Here is a 22967-nt window from a genome sequence, read left to right as displayed (position 1 = left end):
TTTTATGCTGTAGCTGGAAGGATGATTGCAGAAAATGGATGAAAGCAAGGGAGGTGAGTCAGGTTCAAAGGCATTTAGACTGGTTCTAGCCTGATTTCAGTTCTATTCTAAAGCAAGTAGAGTGAGGAGGGAAATCTGCAACATGGTAATAATTTTTTATAGCTTCAAATACCAAAGAACATGATTTAGAAATGGAAAAACTGATAAACTCCCTATAAGGTATGCAATGATATTGCATTTAGCAGTGAAATGCCTGACTACTGATTTCCTCTTGTGTTCTGGCAAGGCAATCAATAGTGAGCACTGAGATTCATGCTGGGGAATTGCAGCTTGATATCCTGGGCTTCTGCCTGTTGCTGAGAGTCTTTCTCTAACTCCTCTTTGTCTTATTCTGTGTACCTAATGCCCATTCTATCAGTTATGCTGTACTCCAAAGGGAATGCCCATTAATGCACCTATGTCTGGAAGAAACTACTCTGAGACAAACTCCTTTTGCTTCTGGTTTCCAATCCTTTGCAGTCTTAAGGAACTTTAAGAAAAGTCTTTAAGTGCCAAATAGTGGATGAGGTGAACCAACAGCCAAAATTAACTAAATAGCATCTTATCAATGATTCCTTCATAGTGTGGATCCCTGCAGCTGCTTGCTCAGCTGTTGAGATAAACCTATGGTGCAAGCTTGAGTGTTGAGCTCCATTCAGCTGATTTGGTGCCAAATCAATTTTGCTGGCTGATTTGGTGTCATGATGTGCCTACTCTGCATTATTTCAGCAGAGCCAAGCTTTGCAATGTAAGTAGGCTTCCTAATATGGCTGCTGGTATGACGTGCTCCAGATGTATGTATATTTGCGTATTGGTCACCACCTTTAAAGTAATTCAGTATCCAGAACACCCAAGCTGTATTTTAGGGTCATTGTACCCTGTTATCTTTATTAACTACAAGTCACCCCATCCTTGACTGCTGAAGAAATGAAAATAAATAAATGCAAAAACTTTCTATTTGCCTCCACATGCACTTCTGTGAAAGAATTAGCATATAGACTTATAAGTTCACTTCCTAAGACATATCATTGCCACGTTACAAGGATTTACCTGAAGGCGTAGTTCCTTTCCACGTCTACTGATGTTAACACTATGTGGTTGTCCATTAGCCAAGTTCCTCTGATCCAGGTCAATTCTGTATGGCTCCTTTGTACCTCCAAGGTTATAGCGAATCTGCAGACTTCCTGTAAAAAATGATAGGTCTTCTCAGTATTGATTACAAGCTCTGTTTTGGAGGATTGAAGATCCTTCCTTTATAACTTACAAATATGCACAGAATTTTGACTGACATTTTTCTTTCAAAGTTAAAGTACTTCCATGAACCTGGAAAACTGTGAATGCTATTTGCACTTCAGCCTCTGCAAGAGAGGTTTAAGAGTGGCGGAAGTTCCATCTTATCTCCAGATGATTCTGTGAATCTATCCAGTGGTGGGCTGAACCTTAATGGCCAGAAAGATACCAGCTTCAGCACATTGAGTTAACTGAAGCAATGAAGCTCTATAGCTACCCTCAACATCCCCTGGAAAATGGGTTGAGTGCTGCTAGTAACCCCAGGCAAACTCAGTTAGAATTTCATCATGCAAAGAGTCTCACCTATCACATTTCTGCCCATGATTAAACAGCCCTCCTGCATTCATGGACAAGGTTTACACATTGTTAAAGACAGTTGGAAGCTTTATTGCACTTTAGATCTTTGCTACTGCATTGTAGCCAAGAGTTAACATACTGTAGGAAGGTGAGGGGAAAGAAACATACTTTCAACTGAAATAGCATTATGAACACACACATTAAAAGGATCTTGCTTGGCTCTTTCATTGTTGTATTTTGCACTACATTTTCTCTTGCATCTGAGCAGCCCACATAGTTCACAGCAATGAAATAGCTGCTAGATTTTCGGTACATCCTTTTGTAACACAAAAATAGACCCAAATAAACCATTTAAGTGCTTCTGGGCTTATAAAAATGGTCAGATGAGATAATGCAAATCTGGAGTGATTTGGAGCTAGTGTAAATTGACAAATGGACTTCATAATCGGAGAAAAAGTCTCAGAGAAATATTATCCATATCGCTGATAGAGAGCAAAAAAAAACCTGTCACCTACAAGAAAAAATAAATGGTTAGTGAGGTGGGCAGAAAAATGACAAATAGAATTACCAAGAGACATATGAAGTCATGCATGTGAGAGCGAACAAGGTGAAGCACAATAAATCGTAAGAAACTGAGAAATACTGAGTGTCAGAGGACTTGTCCACAGAACCTGAAAGGCAGTTAAACAGATCTAAGGGATGTAGAGGATAGGAAGATGCTAGGGCATTTCGAGTTAAAGGAGGAGGTAATGTTGGGTCTCTTAAAGGGCAGTAAGGTGGATAAGTCCCCAGGGCTTGACAGGATATACCCCAGGTTATTGAGAGAGGCAAGAGATGAGATTGCTGGGGCCTTGACCAATATCTGCATGTTCTCTCTAGCCATAGGCGAGGTCCTGGAGGGCTGGTGAGTAGCTAATGTTGATCCATTATTCAAGAAGGGAAATGGGGATAATTCTGGTAACTATAGACTGGTGAGTCTCACATCAGTGGTGGGGAAGTTACTGGAGAGGATTATTAGGGATAGGATCTTCAAGCATTTGGAAAACCATGGCCTAATTAGGGACAGTCAGCATGGCTTTGTGCGGGGCAAGTCACGTCTTACAAACTTGATTGGTTTTTTGAGTAGATGACGAATGTGATTGACAGAGGTGGAGCTGTGGATGTTGTATTAAAAGCTGTGGATAGCTTTTAGTAAGGTGTTTGACAAGGGCCCTCACGGGAGGCGCATCCAGAAGATTAAGATGCGTGGGATCCATGGTGAATTGGTCATTTGGATTAAGAACTGGCTTGCCCAAAGAAGACAGAGGGTAGTAGTCGATGGGACTTATTCTAGCTGGAGGTCTGTGACTAGTGGTGTTCCTCAGGGATCCGTACTGGGACCTCTGCTGTTTATGATGTATATAAATGACCTGGATGAAAATGTACATGAGTGGGTTAGTAAGTTTGCAGACAGTATGAAGATTGGTGGTGTTGTGGATCGCGTAGAAGACTGGCAAATGATACAGCGGGATATAGATCAGTTGCATATATGGGTGGAGAAATGGCAGATAGAGTTCAACCGGGCCAAATGTGAAGTGTTGCACCTTGGGAGCTCAAATGTAAAGAGACAGTACATTGTTAATGGCAAGACCCTCAGCGGTGTTGATGAGCAGAGAGATCTTGGGGTCCAAGTTCATAGCTCCCTGAAAGTTGCTACACAGGTTGATAGGGCGATAAAGATATGCTTGCCTTCATTAATCGAAGCAGTGAGTTCAAGAGTCAGGAAGTTAAGCTGCAGCTTTATAAAACTTTATTTAGGCTGCATCTGGAGTATTGTATTCAGTTCTGGTCGCCCCATTATAGGAAGGATGCCGAGGCTTTGGAGAGGGTGCAGAAGATGTTTACCAAGATGCTGCCTGGAGCATCTTGGTAAACATAACCATTAGAGGGCATGTGCTATGAGGATAGGTTGGACAAACTTGAGTTGTTCTCTCTGGAGTGGCGGAGACTGAGGGGAGATCTGATAGAGGTTTATAAGATTATGAGATGCATAGATAGAGTATTCAGCCAGTATCTTTTCCCCAGGGTTGAAATGTCTAATACCAGAGGGCATGCATTTAAGGTGATGGGGGTAAGTTCAAAGGAGATGTGCAGGGCAAGTATTTTTACATAGAGAGTGGTGGGTGCCTGGAATGCGCTACCTGGGGTGGTGGTGGAGGCAAAGACAATAGGGGTATTCAAGAAACTCTTAGATAGGCACATGAATGTGAGGGAAATGGCAGGACATGGACATTGTGTAGGCAGAAGGGATTAGTTTAGTTGGGCATTTTATTACTAATATAATTGGTTCGGCACAACATTGTGGGCCGCAGGGCCTGTTCCTGTGCGATACTGTTCTATGTTCTATGATACCTTCTTTAATTAGATAAGGCATAGAATATACCTTTACAAAATTAAAAACATTATTTAATTAAGAATTTCATGATTAACAGTTTTTGCAATGTCAGGAAATGTTTGAGATTTTATAATCCATACATTTCGCTATTGTATGGCTCTATTTTTTTTAAATCATAAGTTTTGTCCCACAGTGCATTATGCACAAAGGAACTTTGGTGGTAGAGGCATTATAGTTTCCTTTCCCTTAGTCTTCTGTGTAGGTTATACCACATGTAAGTGAATCCCACAACAGATACTCTTGCACCTTGGAGTGTACCTTGCAGCAACCCCTAATCAAGGATAGTTCCTTCTGCTGAAAGACCAACTGGTTTTGGGTAGCACACACGTCTTCTTTACCGAAGTTGTTGATCTTCCAGCAGCAACTGGTTTCTGCCACAGAAAATGCCCCTAAGAAAAGCCTGAAGTTCACATCTCTTGTGTTAGTGAGCTGTTGAGGATCATCTTAGATCAATATCAATGCATTTTTTCCCCATTTTTCAAGCAAAGGGGTAATCTACCAGGAGGTCAATGATGATCTCGCAGCCTCTGCAACCTCAAGAGTGCCGAGGTTCCAAGAGTGTCAGAAGGACCACACCGAGCAGACCTTCCACACTGCCTTCTGGACTATATCCAGGCGCTTGGAGCAGAGTTCCAGCAGTGAAACATTTTGCCAAATAGCTTTGACGATCTTGGGAAAATGCCCAAATAGATCCATTCTCTCCTGTAGGCACACTTCGGGTCAACACTGCCCATTGGCTTTCAAATTGAAGGGGCTTGTGGAAGATAGCTCAGGTGATTATGACGGTGGTGTTATGGGGAATGGGCCAGACCTGGGCCACACAGACCCACACCACAAATAGCTCACAACTTATCGGTAGGTTTTGGGAATTTCCCTCTCTGGGATAAGAGAGGAGGTGAGATCCAGCTTGCAGGGATGTTCTACATGTGGCTATTGTGATCAGACCCAACCTTATTAGTGTGGATGCTGGTAGAACCTCAGCATGTTGAAATGCTTCAATGTTTGTGTACCAGGGCTATGCACATCTGCTGAGGGAGCCACATACAATGGTGCAATCAAGATCAATGATATATTGGGATATTCTATTTCTCTTTGTCTGGGGTTGTGTCTCTATGTGTGCTTTGTATCTTGGACCTCCAGACAATGTGGAAGATAGTTCAGATGATTATGACAGTGGTGTTATGGGGAATGGGACAGACTTGGGCCACAGATCTCACTACTTATCGGTAGGTTGTGACCAGTTGTAGTGAGAGAACATGCCGTGAAACTATCCAGTTTATTTAGCCTTGGCAACCAAAGCATAGAATATAAAAGCAGAGTGTGGGATGCTAAAATTGTATAGAACACAAGTTAAGTCAAAGTAAGAGTACTGTCCATGGTTACTGCATCAGAGGAAGGATGTGATTGCATGAGAAAGAGAGTACCCACTAGATTTATAATGCTGGAACTGAGGAGACTGAGGGAAGATGACTTGTAACTTACAAAATTCTAAGGTGGGGCTGGTAGTAAGCGCCTTATGGGGGTGTCTAGAACCAGGAGTAACAGTCTCAAATTAAGGGGTTGGCCATTCAGGACAGAGTTGAGATGAAATTTCCTTACCAAGCAGGTAGTAAACTTTTGGAATTCTCTACCTAAAAGGGCTGTGGAGGCCCAGTGGCTGAGCATATTCAAGACAGAGGTCAATAGGATTTTATATATTAAGCAAATAGGTTTAGTGCAGGAATCTGCCACTGAGGCAAAAGATCAGTCAAGATTTGTTGAATGGTAGAGCAAGCACAAGCAACCAAAGGGCCTAATCCTGTAAATAATTAAAGTAAATAAGTAAATAATTTTCTTATGGTAAACTATTTATAGAGAGGTTGTTTGTCATATCAATAATTAAGAGGGTAAATTTGAAGTAGGTAGAAGGAGTGGATGGAAAGGATTTGTTTTATTTGGAGTTTCATGGCAGTCTGGGAATATTATAAAAACAGAAAGTGCTGGAAACACTCAGCAGATTGGGCAGCATCCGGGGACAGAAAATATAGAACTAACATTTCAGGTCAATGACTCTTTATTGGAAATTAGCTACCTGAAATGACAATAGTGGTGGAAGCTCTTATCATATTTCATGGAGCACAACTAGCTTTTGAAGCACCTTAATGTTTCAGGATATGTAACAGTAAGCTGGGCTACTGTTCTTCAGCCAGCATAGCCATATGGGCCTAATGTGCTGCAAATTTCTATGACTCCAAGAGATCATTTGGCACAGAAGGAGCCTGTTTGTGTTATCTCTTTCTGAAAGCACTAGTCAATCTGTCACAACTTCCATTTAGCCTTTTCCTTTTCAATTATATGTTCAGTTCTGCTTTGAAAGCTTTTATTGAATCTTTTCCTACAGTTTCAGTCAGTCCAAAATAAATTCTCATTTTCTCTTCAGTTCTTTTCTTCAAATCTTAAATCAATAGCATCCAGTAATGAACCGTCCTGCCAGTGAGAACAGTTATGTTCTATCTTCTCTATCTTACCCCTCATAACTTCAAACAACTGTTTCAAATCATTTCTTAACATGCTGCCTTCGAAGGAGAATCCCCCCCACTCTCATGTCCTTTAAATAACTGAACTTCTTTCCATCAATATTTCAAAAGTGGGTTTGTTCACTGATGATTTGTCAATTCCATTTGCAGCTCATTAGCAAATGAACCAGTCTCTGCATATAGGCATGGGCTCGTAAGTGGTAAGTAACATTTGCGCTGCAAAGGTGCCAGACAATGACCATCTCTAATTATCTACCCTTGACATTCAATAGTATTACCATTGCTGAATCCCCTACCATTAACATACTGGGGTCCACATTGATCAGAAACCCAACCAGACCAGCCACAAAAATACTGTGGCTACAAGACTAGCTCAGAGGCTGGATATCCCGAGGCAAGTGATTCACCTTCTGATACCCCAAAACTATTCTACCATCTACAAGGCAAAATCAGGGGCATGATAGAATATTTTCCACTTGCCTGGGTAAGCACAACTAAAGCAACTCTGAAGAAGCCCAATGCCATCCAGGACAAAACAGCCCACTTGATTGACACCCTGTTCATCACCCTGAACATTCATTTTCTCCACACTGGCACACAGTGGCAGCAGTCTGTACCATCTACAAAATGGATTACAGTTACTCATCTAGAGTACTCTGACAGCACCACCCAAATGACCTCCATCATCAAGAAGAAAAAAAGGAAGCAGGTGCATGCGAGAACCACTATCTGCAGTTTTCCCCACAAGTGGCACATCACCCTTAACTGTAAATATGTCATTCCTGAATCTAAATTCTGGAACTCCTTCCCCAATAGTACAGTAGGAGAATCTTCAACAGAAGGAATGCGGAGGATCAAGAAGATTGCTCACCACCCATTCCTGAAGGGCAATAAATGTCTTAGCAAACTTTATAAATTGGCATTTTTTCATAAAGTGACACTGCAGTTTACAAAATACTTATGATGCCAGATTGGTAATATATTGGGTTTGTAAGATAAGTTAGACAAAGATATGTTAAAGACATCAGGGGATTCCTTTGAGGGAAATTGATGAGTGGCTGGGGGGAGAATCAGGGAAAATTGTGGGGAGGTGGGGTAACATCACACAGGTGTCCAGATGGAGAACCCTCTGGCACATGGAGCAGAGGGCACCAGCATTGGACCCACAGATACAGACATCTGTGACCTAAAAATATAATTGCACAGATGCCATAATCTGTACTTAGTGCTGCTGGCAACGAGATTTTTAATATATTCAAATGACTAGGAGGGATTTAAGAAATATCAAAACACTGTCTCAGTGGGGAAACTTTAGATCACACTGATTCACAACTATTAATCTGATATACTTATTTTGTTAAGAATTAGAACTAGAGATAGTAGATCATGATCTCTTGATTAATTAACAGGCATCAAGCATGTTGACAATGTTGTTATGTGCATGATTTTGGTGGGAAATTGAAACCTGCGCTAGGGAATTGCCCAGTCCAATTTACTGATGAATGGAAATTTAGAAGGATATGTGTGTAAGCACTTCAAAACATGTGCAAAAGCTATTTTGTTTCATGATTTTGTACATTAAGAAACACATATGGGTCCAATCTGTAGGCAAAAGTAGACACAAGGCCAGGGTCAATTCAGCAATTCAAGATCTCAAAAAAGGGCCAGAGAAAAATGCCACCAAAATAGAAGTGTTCAAAACTGTTGTTCACAACTCCAGGCTAACAATTGGATTAGTGATCTCTCACATATGTAAGCAACTGTATACTATAAGACAGTGCATACATGTACTCCATTTCACAAACTTTCCTTCTTCAAAAGGCTTATGATGGACATGCTATCAATCTTACTATAGAAAACTGGTAGAAGAAATGAGAAAGGATTTTCTAGCAAATAATCAAGCTCAAGATAACTGGGTATTGTAGAGTAAAAAAGACATACAATTAGAGATAAATATAATGGGCTCAGTGAAGATACAAATGAAGAAAAGGAATTAGAAGAATGGATTAGGGATTGGATAGATACAATGCCAGAAACTGGAGCCTGGAAATCGATTGAATTGGAAAATATATGGGAACATCATGAGATTGTGGGGATGCAACTAAGAGGGATTTTTTTGGGACAAATCAAGATGGGCAGGATGTGATTCAGGAACTGTCCTGCAACGTGTTAGTAGTCGGAAATAAGATGAGGTTTTTTCAACATCTAGTGAAGATATTTAATGGAATTTTTAGGGATAAAGGAAAAACTGAAAGGAACATATTCAAGGTTATTGTTTGTTCTGGCTAAGGCAGCTACATGTTTGACAAGATAGAGAGTGGACTTAACGACATAGAAAATAATTTAATCTGATCATTCATGAATTATAGCTTCATTAATGGATGGTTCATGGGCTACAACATCACAATGGTGGTGAGGTAACATGGATTGTTGTACTTTTTCATGGGGCTCAAGGTCAAATCATGCCAGTATTCTATGGCTACACTTCAACAAGAAAATGAGTGGGAGATTTTCAAAGTTGCCGTCCAATTTCCTCTTTTTCCCCTGAGCCTTAAATCATTTTTAGATTGAATTAGAACCAATTAAAGATGATCCAGTAGCAGAAAGATATAGAGCAGCAAATCCAGAGGTTGTAGAATGTTATAAAACAATGAGCAATGTTAGCTGAACTCTCTGGTTAAGAATGCTAGCTTGATTCCTAAGGTCATTTCAAGGGTTTGTCTGAATATTCCAATTATTTTGGCATATTACATGATATTTGATTTAAAAAATTAAAGAAGTGAGCAAATAATGAAAAATAGCCAGATTAGTCAAGATTTAGTCTGAAAAGTCAAGAAGCATATTTCCTTTTTTAAAATTGTAATAACTAGTATAATCCATAAGAGATAACAGTATCAGAATAAATAAGAGTTTGAAAGAAGTAGGTCTCTTTGTGAGTCCAGTTCTCTTTAACATTCTCATTCATACGAGGTTACAACCTGTTCATGCTGAAAACAGTTTGTCAGAATGACCCTAGAAAATATAGTGTGAAATTCTGTATAAAAATTATTTGTGGAAGAGAGATGAAGACCAGCGAATGGGCCTTGACAAACCATATTGGAAATGACCCCATTTGGAACCACTTACTTAGCTATATGTTCCCTGGAAATTAGTCAAATACAACAAAAAAAGGTAAGGATTCCAGTGCTGGCATCAGACTGAGTCCTGGTAGGACTGTCATACCAAGAGGCATTGGATTAAATAGGTCTATATTCAGTTGAGTTCAGAAGAATTTCATTGAAATGTACAAAATTCTGTCAGAACTCAATGGGCAGGATGCAGGGAGGATGTTTCCCCTGGCTGGGTGGGGCTTTGAACCCTGGGTCATGGTTCAAGGCTACGGGATAACTCATTTAGGTTTGAGATAAGGAAAACATTCTTCACTCGGAGGGTGGTGAAACTGAAATATTCTTACAAAGAGGGCTGTAGAGACCAAGTCACTGATTACGTTTAAAAAGGACATTTTACATTTCTAGAATGTAACATTTCTAGAATGTAGAATTTTACGTTTCTAGATAAGTCATCAAGAGGTATAAAGAGAGTGGGTTTGTGATATTGAGACAGACAATTAGCCATGATCATATCGAATGGTAAAGCAGGCATGAAGGGCTTAATGGATACTCCTGCCCCTACTTTTTATGTTTTCTAAATTTCTATCTTGTTATCCATCTTTCTATAATTGGTTATGTCAGTCAGCATGGGTGAATTGGTGATTAATTTGAGGATGTTCTCTCCCATCAATTCACCATAAAATTGGATAGCTCAGAGTAGAATGAACAAAGAAGGTTAAGTTTTTTGGGGGTGGATGAATGGTCAGCTCAGAAGACAATTAAGGGGAGATGACTATTGCCAATCACCAAGATCAAACTGTTAAGCTCTGCCAAGGTACTTGTCTGATCTGATGCAGCTAAAGCTATTCCAACCATGTTATGACTATCAGTTCTTAATAAGCTGCCTTGATCATTTGAGTAATCTATGATTGTAAGAAAAGTTAAATCCTTACAGTCTGTAGTTAAAGGCTACTTGGGAGGAGAAAATAGCTTCAGGAAGGCAAAGAGACACAAGAGACTGCAGATACTGGAATCTGGACCCAAAATATTGATCATCCCATTGCCTCCACAAATACTGCTTGACACACTTAAGTTCTTCCAGCAGTTTATCTTTTGCTTCAGGAAGGCAATGACTAGATAAATAATTAATCTTAATAAGATAAGAAATGGAAGCAGGTTGAGGCCATGCAGCCTCTCGATCCTTCTCCACCATTCAATATCTAATTGATCCTGTGTCTCAAAAGCAGTTTGCTCTAATAAAATCAAATCACTATACATTTCTACCAGTTTCATAGGCTCCAGCAACTGCATTTATCGACTTGTACTTTTAATATAATTATTGCAAGGAGGGCAATGAATTATTTTCCTGACCTTATTTGAGCAAAGCCATGGAGATCAATTAATATTTCAGGTTTATGTGTTATTATGGCTACATAACTGCAACATGCCTTTATTAATCAGCATTTTACAATAATTCTGATTCCTAATAACGTCTATTGAATAAATGAGCACTTTTGTCTATCACCAGGCTAATGATGTGATCAACTGGACTTTTATCAATGAAATATGCCAGCAATTTTACATAATTAATCCAAAATTCACATTTAATACAGAAAGGATTAACCTGTGTCATTTTCAAAAAAAAAGTTATAAACAAGTACTTAAGATATTCTGCAAGAATGAAAAAGGAGGCTAGTTTACATATTTTCAGTTGAAATATCGGTACAGATTCTTCTGTTCCTGTTGGACCTTCTGAGGATAACAAATGTAGGAAAATTGATTGAGGAACAACATGTGCCTTTAACGGAGCTCAGCTTCATGGATGGTTTAAGAGGAAACTAGACAGACACACAGGGGAGAAAGGAATAAAAGTGAAGAATGGGTCATCTGGGTCAAATAGCCTGTTCTTGTGCTGTATGTAATTCTATGTCATATGAAGTTCCATTCATTAATTTCTATGGATGGTACTTTTGTGGGCTTCCATTTTTGCTTGATTTTCCTGTACATTGCAAGGCTAGGTATGCAGTAGCCTGACGCTTAGTAAGCCTAGCTCTGATATATTATTAAGATTTCTCTTTTGTTTTTAAAACCTGCAACCTTAAAATAATGTGACAAATATAATAAATTTAAAAATACATAGTATATCCATAAATCAGGCTATAATTACTCATTTACCACTGTGCATTTAGTATAACTATATCCCAATGAGCTGTATTTGTGCAGGTCAGCTTTTATTAGTCTTCTACTTTACCTATGAAAGGATAGGGTGAGGATGAGGAAGTGGACTCGAGAAATGGTGAAGCCTTTGGATCTTATAACCCTTTCCTAATTCTAAACATTTTTATTGTTTTCTTAATTAGATGAACAGAAATGAGAGGAAGGTCGTCTGCTTCATTAACACCAGAATGGACCATCTGGGTCAAATATCCTGTTCCTGTGCTGCATGTAATTCTATGTAACCTGATGTTGCATTCATTAATTTCCATGGATAATAGTTCTGTGGGTTCCATTTTCTGCTTGACTTTCCTGTATATAGATATGCAATAGCCCTAGACTCAGTAAGCCATTTTCTGTATCTATTATTATGATTTCTCTTCTGTTTTTAAAACCTGCAATCAATCTTAAAATAATTTTACAATGTATTTAGCAATATGCATGCATTTATAATTTCCACAAAAATGTAATAAAGACTCTGTGTACTTTGTCCCAATCTTTACTATGCAGGTGCCAAAATACAGAGTACATCCATAAATCAGGCTATAATTACACATTTACCACTGTGCATTTAATATAACTATATGCCACTGGCCTGTTTTTGTGAGGTCTGCTTTTACTAGCCTTCTACTTTACATGATAAGGTGAGGATGAGGAAGTGGATCCAAGAAATGGTAAGGCCTTTGCATCTTATAGCCCTTTCCTAATTCTAAACACTTCTATTATTTTCTTAAATCTACTTACTTAAAAGCTTGAAAGAACATAGCTCATAGGGTTAGAACCTAGAACATAGAACAGTACAGTACAATACAGGCCTTCGGCCCACAATGTTGTGCCGACCTTTAAACCTCGCCTAAGACTATCTAACCCCTTCCTCCCACATATCCCTCTATTTTAAATTCCTCCATATTCTTATCTAGTAATCTCTTGAATTTGACCAATTTACCTGCCTCCACCACTGCCCCAGGCAGCACATTCCATGCCCCAACCACTCTCTGGGTAAAAAACCTTCCTCTGATATCTCCCTTGAACTTCCCACCCATTACTTTAAAGCCATGCCCTCTTGTATTGAGCATTGGTGCCCTGGGAAAGAGGCGCTGGCTGTCTACTCCATCTATTCCTCTTAATATTTTGTACACCTCTATCATGTCTCCTCTCATCCTGCTTCTCTCCAAAGATTAAAGCCCTAGCTCCTTTAGTCTCTCCTCATAATGCATAGTCTCTAAACCAGGCAGCATCCTGGTAAATCTCCTCTGCACCCTTTACGCTTCCACATCCTTCCTATAATGAGGCGACCAGAACTGGACACAGTACTCTAAGTGTGGTCTAACCAGAGTTTCATAGAGCTGCATCATTACCTCCCAGCTCTTAAACTTGATTCCTCGACTTATGAAAGCTAACACCCCATAAGCTTTCTTAACTACCCTATCCACCTGTGAGGCAACTTTCAGAGATCTGTGGATACGGACCCCCAGATCCCTCTGCTCCTCCACACTACCCAGAATCCTGCCATTAACTTTGTTAATGGAGTTAACTTTGCCTTGGAGTTTGTCCTTCCAAAGTGTACCACCTCACACTTCTCCGGATTGAACTCCATCTGCCACTTCTCAGCCCAGTTCTGCATCCTATCAATGTCCTTCTGCAATCTTTGACAATCCTCTACACTATCCACAACACCACCAACCTTTGTGTCGTTTGCAAACTTGACAACCCACCCTTCTACCCCCTCATCCAAGTCATTAATAAAAATCACGAAAAGCAGAGGTCCCAGAACTGATTCTTGTGGGACAATGCTAATCACAGCCCTCCAATCTGAATGCACTCCCTCCACCACAACCCTCTGCTTTCTACAGGCAAGCCAATTCTGAATCCACATGGCCAAGCTTCCCCGGATCCCATGCCCTCTGACCTTCTGAAGAAGCCTACCATGTGGAACCTTGTTAAATGCCTTACTAAAATTCATGTAGACCACATCTACTGCACTACAATCATCAATCTGTCTGGTCACCTCTTCAAAGAACACTATCAGGCTTGTGAGACATGATCTGCCCTTCACAAAGCCATGCTGACTGTCCCTGATCACACCATGATTCTCTAAACACCCTACCTCTAAGAGTCCTTTCCAACAGCTTGCCCACCACAGATGTAAGGCTCACTGGTCTATAATTCCCTAGACTATCCCTACTACCTTTTTTGAATAAGGGGACAACATTTGCCACCCTCCAGTTCTCCAGTACCAATCCCGTGAACTACGAGGACTCAAAGATCCTAGCCAAAGGCTCAGCAACCTCCTTCCTCACCTCACGGAGCAGTCTGGGGAATATTCCATCAGGCCCCGGGGACTTATCTGTCCTAGGGGAGGTGTTATAATCACATTTTGGCACTCATTGTATTTTGTAGTTTATTACTGATCTTTATCAATCTATTGATGATATTTAATAGCATGGACTGTGGGAACTGTTCAAATTGAAGACTTTTTGCCCCAGCACTATGTCATTCTCCCTCTAAGACCCTGAAGGATAGCACACAATTTAAACTAACAAATGTACTTTATTTATTCAAGAAATTACATTATGCAAAGCAGTATTTCTTACAGTGTGCTCTGCAAAGGGAGTTGGTCTCTGGAAGCTTCTGCACTGAATGTTTGCAGCTGATCTCATAGAACATAGGACATAGAACAATATAGCACAGGAACATGCCCTTTGGCCCACGATATCTGTGTCAACCATGATGCCAAATTAAACTAATCCCATCTGCTTGCACATGGTCTATATTCCTCCATTCCCTGCCTGCATATGTGCCTGTCCAAATGCCTTTTAAACGTTGCTGTTGTTCTGCTTCCACCATCTCCCCCAGCAGCATGATGCAGGCACCTACTACTCTCTGTGTAAAAAAAGCTTGCTTCACAAAACTCTTTTAAGTGCTCCCCCCTCAACCTTAAACCCATGGCCTCTGGTATTTGACATTTTCACTCTTGGAAAGTGACCATCTATCCTATCTATGCTTATCATAATTTTATATACTTCTATCAGATTGTCCCTCAGCCAGAGAAAACAATCTAAGTTTGACCAACCTCTCCTTATAGCTCATACTCTCTAATCCAGGCAACATCCTGGCAAACTTCTCTTCTGCACCCACTCCAAGGCCACCAAGCTTCCTGTAAAGCTGCAATCAGAACTGCAAACAAAATTCCAAATGTGGTGTAACCAAAGTTTTATACAGCTGCAACACGATTTGCCAGATTTTATACTCAATGTCCCCATTTGCTTTTTTTACCACCCTATCCTCTTGTCTTGTCATTTTCAGGGAGCTATGGACTTGTACCTCAAGATCCCTCTGTACATCAATGCTCTTAAAGGTCCTGCCATTTACTGTATACTTTCCTCTTACATTTGTGCTCCTGGATTAAACTGTATCTGCCCTCTCTCCACCCATATTTCCAGCTGATCTATATCCTGCTATATCCGTTGATAAACTTTCTCACTATCAACAACTCTACCAATTTTTGTGTCATCTGCAAACTTATTTATCAGCCCACCAACATTTTCATCAAAATCATATATACTGTATATTTAAAATAATATACATATATCACAAACAACAGAGGTCCCAGCACTGATCCTTGCAGAACAAAACTGGTCACAGACTTCCAGTTGGAATAACATCTCTCTGTCTTCTATGGCCAAGCCATTTATGAATCCAATCTACCAAGTCACCATGGATCTCATGTGCTTTAATCTGATGCTACCATTCTTAAAATGGAACCTGCCAATAGTACATATTTTACACATCCCACCCCCATTATATTCTTACATTGTAATCTGAAAATAATCCCAGCTCTGAGTGATGCAAGGCCAATATTCTAACATAGAACTAGCTATTCATGATTATCGAAGTACAGATTAAAAACATTTGTACCTTACTACTCTTCAACTTTAAAATTAGATATTTAAACAGGTCCACAGAAAGAATCTTATGAAGAGATGTTCATTAGAAATGCTTGCAACCAAGACAGCGTAGAGATGATGGGTTTAGAGAGGTCCTTATTCACTTGGGTAATAAATTCATTGTTCAGTGTAGCAAAGGGCTATGGAGATCAGGGATGCACCAGTTTGATTGCAGAGTTGTGCTAATTTAGTTCATCTCATCTGCAATGGCAACAGAATTATTGCAGCACCCTAGATGAGGAATGGTAATAGGTGTTTCAGATATGGCATCCAAGGGAATCTTAATATTCATACCAGAAACAGTTTTCTGAACGATGCCCTCATTATGGTCTATTCAGTGACATTTAACAATTTGTAAGAAATTGAATCACTGTCATGAAGTTGCTGCTGCATAATTTGAGCTGCACTAAAACCACGTGCACAGATTATGTCAGTACTGTGCTTTCTGATAACAAGAAGTACACATATTAGCAGGTTTTTTAGTGCTCAGTCAGACTGTGACTTGGAGTGTCTCAACTGATCTTAAAAAGGAAGAGCAAATGTATTCAGAAGATATAAACTACATTTAAATATGATTTAAGAGATTACTGAATAATCAGTTTTTTTCCAATTAATTTTAAAATTTAAACATCCTGGTGTCAGATAATAGAGTGGAATTGGCTGTATGGCAAACCAGCTATTGGGCACAAGCGGATTGTATTTTACAATAACAAGATGAATTGGAGAATATGTCATAAAAGCGTACACATGTTCTCACTGATTCAAGTTGATTAATTATGATACTACTGGCTGCCAATTAGCAAAATTTCAGATTGGTATCAAATACTTCAAATACAAAAAGCTTTACATTCTTCTGATGGTCATTGTTCCATGCATAATGTAATCTTTTAATGGGTTTTTCTATAATTGATAGACAGGGGCAGAAAAATCTACCTGTCAGTAAATTACAGTTATCTTCTGTCACACAAAGGGGAACTCACAACTGAACCTGGCAATGATTTTCAATTGAAAAAAAAATTAACGGCAACAAACAAAAAAGGAAAAAGCTAGAGGAGTAAGGGAATAATTTTCTTGAGCCACAGATCAAGCACAATTTTAACCAGGTCACAAAGTATCTGTTTTTCTCATAGTGAGTCTCAGAGTACATGGATTATAAGTAAAGCAACTTCTCACAGTTGCAAAATGGCGCCAGAGCGTGGCGACTTGTTGCAAACTGCTCTCTGCAGATCTACTCATTACTTTTACTATAATCGTTCTACTCTTTTAAATTTAAATTCTATGTCACTAAGTATTACTAATAATGTTCTTTTCTGTGACACTTTACTCTGTATTCTGTTATTGTTTTTACCCTGTACTACCTCAATGCACTGTGTAATGAATTGATCTGTACAAACGGTATGCAAGACAAGTTTTTCACTGTACCTTGGTACAAGTGACAATAATAAACTAATACCAATACTTAGAAAGATTTTCTGATTGGTGCTAGATCTGAATTAAACTCTTTTGGAGGTGACTATTTTTAACAATTCCCTCACCATTCTGTGATGCATATCACCAAATTTTAGCGTTCTTACTTTATGCGAATAATTATTAATCCTGCCACCTATGATTTCAGTTTGCCTTCCTCTCATTTCTCTTTTTGTACTGTTCTATATTTTCTATCATGTCTTTCTGTTCAGATATTTATTGAATTACCTTCTTCCCACATCATTATTAACCCTGCCAATAACAAATGACTGAAAATTAATGTGAATTGCTGAAAGCTGATTTCAATGTAAAATTTCTTCAGCCAATGAAGGGAGTAATTAAGTTTGATCAGATCAGACCAGCAGGATGTAGGTTTTTTTGGCAGTAACCTGGTTATTCTGGGGAGCAGAAAGCTGAGCATATGAAAACTCATCAATGACCAGGAAACCATTTTGCTCAACTATCAGGTCAAATGTTGCCTGCTGCAACCAGATAATAATGCATGTATTTTCAGAACTAATTACATGAATTAGGGACACTTCACTCCAAATAATTTAACACCGTGAGTAATGTACTATGCTTAGCTCTTCCGATTTGGGAATTTATTTTTTCTGAATTTGGGTAAAAGGATTGGGTAAAAGGATTGGGTAAAACCAGCTGCACGTAAATAATCATTTTTGTATCAAAATTAAGCTGTTGGAGTAATTTTCAGGAACACATTGAAGGTAGGAATTCTCATCCACCACCAATGCACAACAAAAAATAATGGATATGCTGCATCTGATTTTCTGATGTGCAGCAGCTGTGACCCAGGCTCACTGCCATCAGTATGTACCAAGAGTTTGCTCCCAGAACCTTCTGTAATTGGAAAACTTCAGCTTTAATCAGCAAAACAATTAGAAGATACAACTATAGAACTTCAGTAAATATTTACAAATGTCTTCACAAAGTGCACTGCTAAAAGGAATCGACATATATAATTAGCTACATCCATAGTGCCAACCAGTATAAAGCTAGGTTCAGTTATTTGGAGTAAAAGCAAGTGACAGAATGTGTGTTCCAGGTCAATATTACTGACCAATATGGGCTGCAAGGTGATGTCCCTCGGCTAAACTAGGAAACCAGCTTTTCTTAATTAATTTATGAGATGTAGATGTCATTGGCAGGGTTAACATTTTTTGTCCCCCTCTGATTGCCCTGGAGAATGTAGTAGTGAACCAATACTGACAAAGGTACTCTCAATGCACTGTTAAGTAGGGAGATCCAGGATATAGATCCAGCTGTGTTGAAAAAAGACTTAAATATTTCCAAATTGTTAAGGTGTTTGACTTGGAGGAGAACTTGTGGACAATGGTATTCTGTGAACCTGCTGCCCTTGCCTTTCTTGGTGGAGGAGTTTGTGGGTTTGTGACATGTTGCCCATGCAGTTGCGGTTTGCCATTGTCTTGGAGGAAATGAATGTTTAGGGGAGGAGAAGGGCTTCTTTGCTCTGGTTGGCATTTAGCTTACTGAGATACTTTAGCTTATTGTTAAAGCTGCATTCATTCAGGCAAGTGTAGAGTATTCCATCACACTCCTGAATTGTGCCTTGAAGAAGGCAGAAAGACTTTTGGGGGCTAAGAGACGAGTCACTTGTTTCAAGGCATCTGGACTCTATCTTCTGTTGCAGGCATAACAATTATTTGGTTGGTCTTGATAAGTTTCTGATCAATAGTGAAGGGCTCAGCAATGGTCATGTATTTGAATGTCAATGAAAAGCAGTTAGACTCTCTTTTGTTGGAGATGGTTCCACCCTGGCACTTGAATGGCTCAAATGTTACTTTCCTTTTATTTCTGAATAGTGTCTAGGTCATGCTGCCTGCAGGAAGAAGTGACTTCATTTTCTGAGGTGCAAATTGAATTGATCGTTGTGCAATCGTCACTAAACATTTCCACTTCTGATCCTATGACAGAAGGAAAGCCACTGATGAAGCAACTGAACACGGTTGAGCCTCAGACACTGTCCTTAGGAACTCCTGCAGCAGTGACCTGGGTCTGAGGTAATTGACCTCTGGTAATCACAACTGTCTTCCTTTGTGTAAAGAATGACTCTAACCACAGGATAGTTTTCCCCTTAATCTTCACTGACTTTAGTTTTATCAGGGCTCCTTGATGCCACACTGGATCATATGCTGCCTTAATATTAGCAGCTGTCTCTTATATCTCAGTTCTTCAGAGCATGTAATGAAATCTAGATCTGAGTGGTCTTGATAGGGACCTCAGGAAGAAGACAAGATGAATCATTCATTCAGCACTTCTAGCTAAAGATGGTTGCAAATGCTTCAGACTTGTCTTCGGCACTCATTTGTTGGGCTTTACTATTGTTGAAGATGAGGACATTCCTGGAGCCTCTTCCTCTCATTCACTGGTTTAATCGTCATCACCATTCACGACTGCAAATGGCAGGACTGCAAAGATTTGATCTGATCCGACTGTTGTGGGACTGCTGAGCTCTTTCTTCTGTTAGCTGCTTTTGTTGTTTGGCATATACATAACTGCATGCATCACTCTGGCACCACTTCTTGACTTAAAAATACAGGGAATAGGGCTCTGACTTAGAACAGCCTGACACTGAGAACCATGCAGGGGAAATTCAGCCACATGTCAAACATTCCTCTTAGCCAAAGCAAGGCCCTGAATAATGATCAACCTCCTGGTGATGAGTTCAGCTTGGTATATGCCACTCTAATTGAATGTGCAAAATAATAGTGACTGCTTCTGTCTATGAAAGCTGTTAGATTGAGTTCCAAAGAGAAAACTTTCTGCAGCTGATGTTCAACAACTGCAGTAGGGAGGACATTTCTGGCCGGACAAGCAACAGGAAGATTGGCAATGCTCTCATCTGATGTAGAACACAGTTTTTCCCCTTGTAAACTCCACATGTACTCCAGATTAATTTGGAGATCCACAGGCCTTGATTTTCTTTACCTTTACCAGTGCTCCCAGGTGTTCTGTGGCAGTAATTAGTAGACAGCTAATAAAAGGAGGCTGGGGCTAATTAGCAATAAAAAAGGCGACAAAGCATAGGTACAGAAAATATTACTGGAATACATAACGAGTTATTTTTAATTTGGTCTTTCCCAAGGGAGAGAATGCTGCCAAGACCTCAATAGAAGAGGAGGTAGCTGAGACAACGGATGGGATGAACATTTCTAAGGGGAAGGAACTAGAAAGGCTGGCTATCCTTGAACAAGTCACCTGGTCTGAATGGGATGCATTCTAGGCTTCTGAGAGAGGTGAGAGTGAAGGATTCAGCGGCCTTGCCATTAATCTTCCAACCTTCCCTGGAGATGGAAAGGTGCCAAAGAGCTAGAAAATAGCATATATAAGATGAGTTCTGCCATAGTTTTTGTTTCTCCCTCTATTAGCATAGATTACCTGCTTAGCATTCCACCTAGCTCTGCATCTTGTGGCTTTAAAATTCATCTGTTTGTGTTTTTGTTCTCAAACTGCCCTCATCTCACAGCTTTTAAGTATTTTTGTTCATGTTATTTCTTTCTAACTGCTCTCATTATCCCTTCAACTGGATTAGAGTTGTAGAGTCATAGATTCAGCACAGAAACAGTCCTTCAGCCCACCAAGTCGATAATCGACCATCAAACACCCATTTACACTAACTACCGCTACACCAACATTATCCATTACTTTATCAACAGTTTATCCCCATGGCAACTCTGGCCTTACCCTATCTGGAATATTCCCTTTGATCCATTCATACCTCCTCCATTCTCAACAATGTAAACCCAATTTGTATTCTCTCTATTCCAGTTCTAACAAAAGATCTTTGACCTGAAATGTTAATTCTATTTCTCTTTCCACAGATGCTGCCTGATGTGCTGAGTGTTTCCAATGTTTTCTGCTTTTATTTCAGACTTCCAGCATCTACATTTTTTTTTGATTTTCAGGACATGTCAGGCAATCACTGGCCTGAGAAGTGCGGAAAGCTTTAGAAACAAAGATCAGGGAAAATGTTAGTAGACACTTGGAGAAATTTAAGTTGCTAAATTACAGCCAGAATGGACTTCTTAAAGGCAAATCACATTTGACTAAGCTGATTGAATTTTGTGATGGAGAGAAGGGAGTATATGTTGTCTACTTGGGTTTTCAGAAGGTGTTTGATAAAATTTTATGCAAAAGGCCCATTAGCAAAATTGAAGCCCATGGAATCAAAGGGCCAGGGGCAGCATGGATAGGAAATTGGAGTAGAAGATATAAAAAGCAACATGCATGGATAACTGATGAGGGGATGTTAGACAGTGTTCTTCCCGGGAGGTTAGTATTGGGACCACTGTTCTTTTAAATTTACTTCAATGACTTAAATATGGGTATGTAGGAGAATTTCAAAATTTATGGATGACACAAAGCTTGGGAGTGTGTTAAATAATGAGGAAGTGAATAATAGACTGGAAAAAGGCATATAAAGACTGGCTGAATGGGCAGACAAGTGGCAGGTAGAATTTAGCACAGAGAAATGTGAAGTAATCCATTTTTGGCAGAAAGATTAAGGAGAGACATTGTAGACTGAATGGTATACGTGTAAAAGGTGTACAGAAACAGAAGGACATAGGTGCAGAGGTAAAAGAAAACTGGTTCAGGCTGGTACAGTGTCCCAGTAAGGAAAGAGGCCAATGTAATCAATAAGATAAATCTGCAATTTTAACAAAAATAGAAATTTAAGTTACTCTCACTTCTTTCTGAGTACATATGCATGATCTCTTGAAAGTGGAAGGGCACATTGCAAGAGTGGTTAGTCAAGTATGTATAATCCTGGGGCTCATAAGTTGAGACATAGAGTATAAAAGCAGGGAAGTTATGTTGAATCTGTGCAAAATTCTGGTTAGGCCATGATTGAAGCATTGCATCAAAGTCTGGTCACCAAAGTTTTGGAAGGATGTGAAGGTCCTAGAGATGAGATGAAAGGATTTAATGGCTCCAAGCAGGAGAGATTTCAGCTTTAAGGTTAGGACGTAAAAGCTGGTGTCATTGTTCCTGAAACAAAGGAAGTTGAGGGGCGATGTACAAGATCATGACTGGTCTAGATGGGGAAAATAGAGGGAAGTTGCCCCCATTAGCAGATCATTCAAGCATCAGTGAACACAGGTTTAAAAAAAAACATTGGGCTAACAATGGGAGGGAAAATCAAGCAAAGATATCATTTTACCCAGAGAGTAGTCTGAATCTGGAATTCCCTACCAGTTAGGATAGTGAAAACAGAATCAATCAATGTCTTCAAAAAGGAATTGGACAGGAACTTGAGAGAGAATAGTTTGCAAAGTTCTTGAAAAAGAGAGCTTTGATGGTAAGAATGTCTTTCTTCTGTGTCATAACAATTCTATGATCCTATGAGTTAGGCAATTAATCATAAGAAAATGTCATGCATTTTATACTGGAAAACCAAAGCATGACTTAAGTGAATTTCTCCAGGGGTTGCTTTGGTCTCTAAACAGGATGATGAGTTTCTGAACAAGTTGTACACTCAGCCAAACCCAAGAATATTTTTAGTGAGGAATGTTTATTCATTTATTCCAAACAGGTTAATATTTCTGTTAAGATGGCATCTAAGGCAAATCGAGGGCTAAAGACAAATCATATTGCTAAGCAATCATGTTAATGTCACATATCTAAAATGTGATTA

General features: G+C 39.5%; 1 protein-coding gene across 1 annotated transcript in view; it reads right to left on the bottom strand.

The window, feature by feature from the left end:
- Nucleotides 1-22967, bottom strand: part of cntnap2a (contactin associated protein 2a) — a 1327865-nt gene that overhangs the window by 101167 nt on the left and 1203731 nt on the right. Inside the window, 1 exon segment of the mRNA XM_052015905.1 lies at nucleotides 1090-1223. Within this exon segment, the coding sequence (XP_051871865.1) occupies nucleotides 1090-1223 (134 nt within the window).

Source organism: Pristis pectinata, chromosome 5 (genome assembly GCF_009764475.1).
Source record: "Pristis pectinata isolate sPriPec2 chromosome 5, sPriPec2.1.pri, whole genome shotgun sequence".
Taxonomy (NCBI): domain Eukaryota; kingdom Metazoa; phylum Chordata; class Chondrichthyes; order Rhinopristiformes; family Pristidae; genus Pristis; species Pristis pectinata.
The sequence above is the reverse complement of the archived record's forward strand: the minus strand, read 5'-3'. Positions and strand labels throughout refer to the sequence as shown.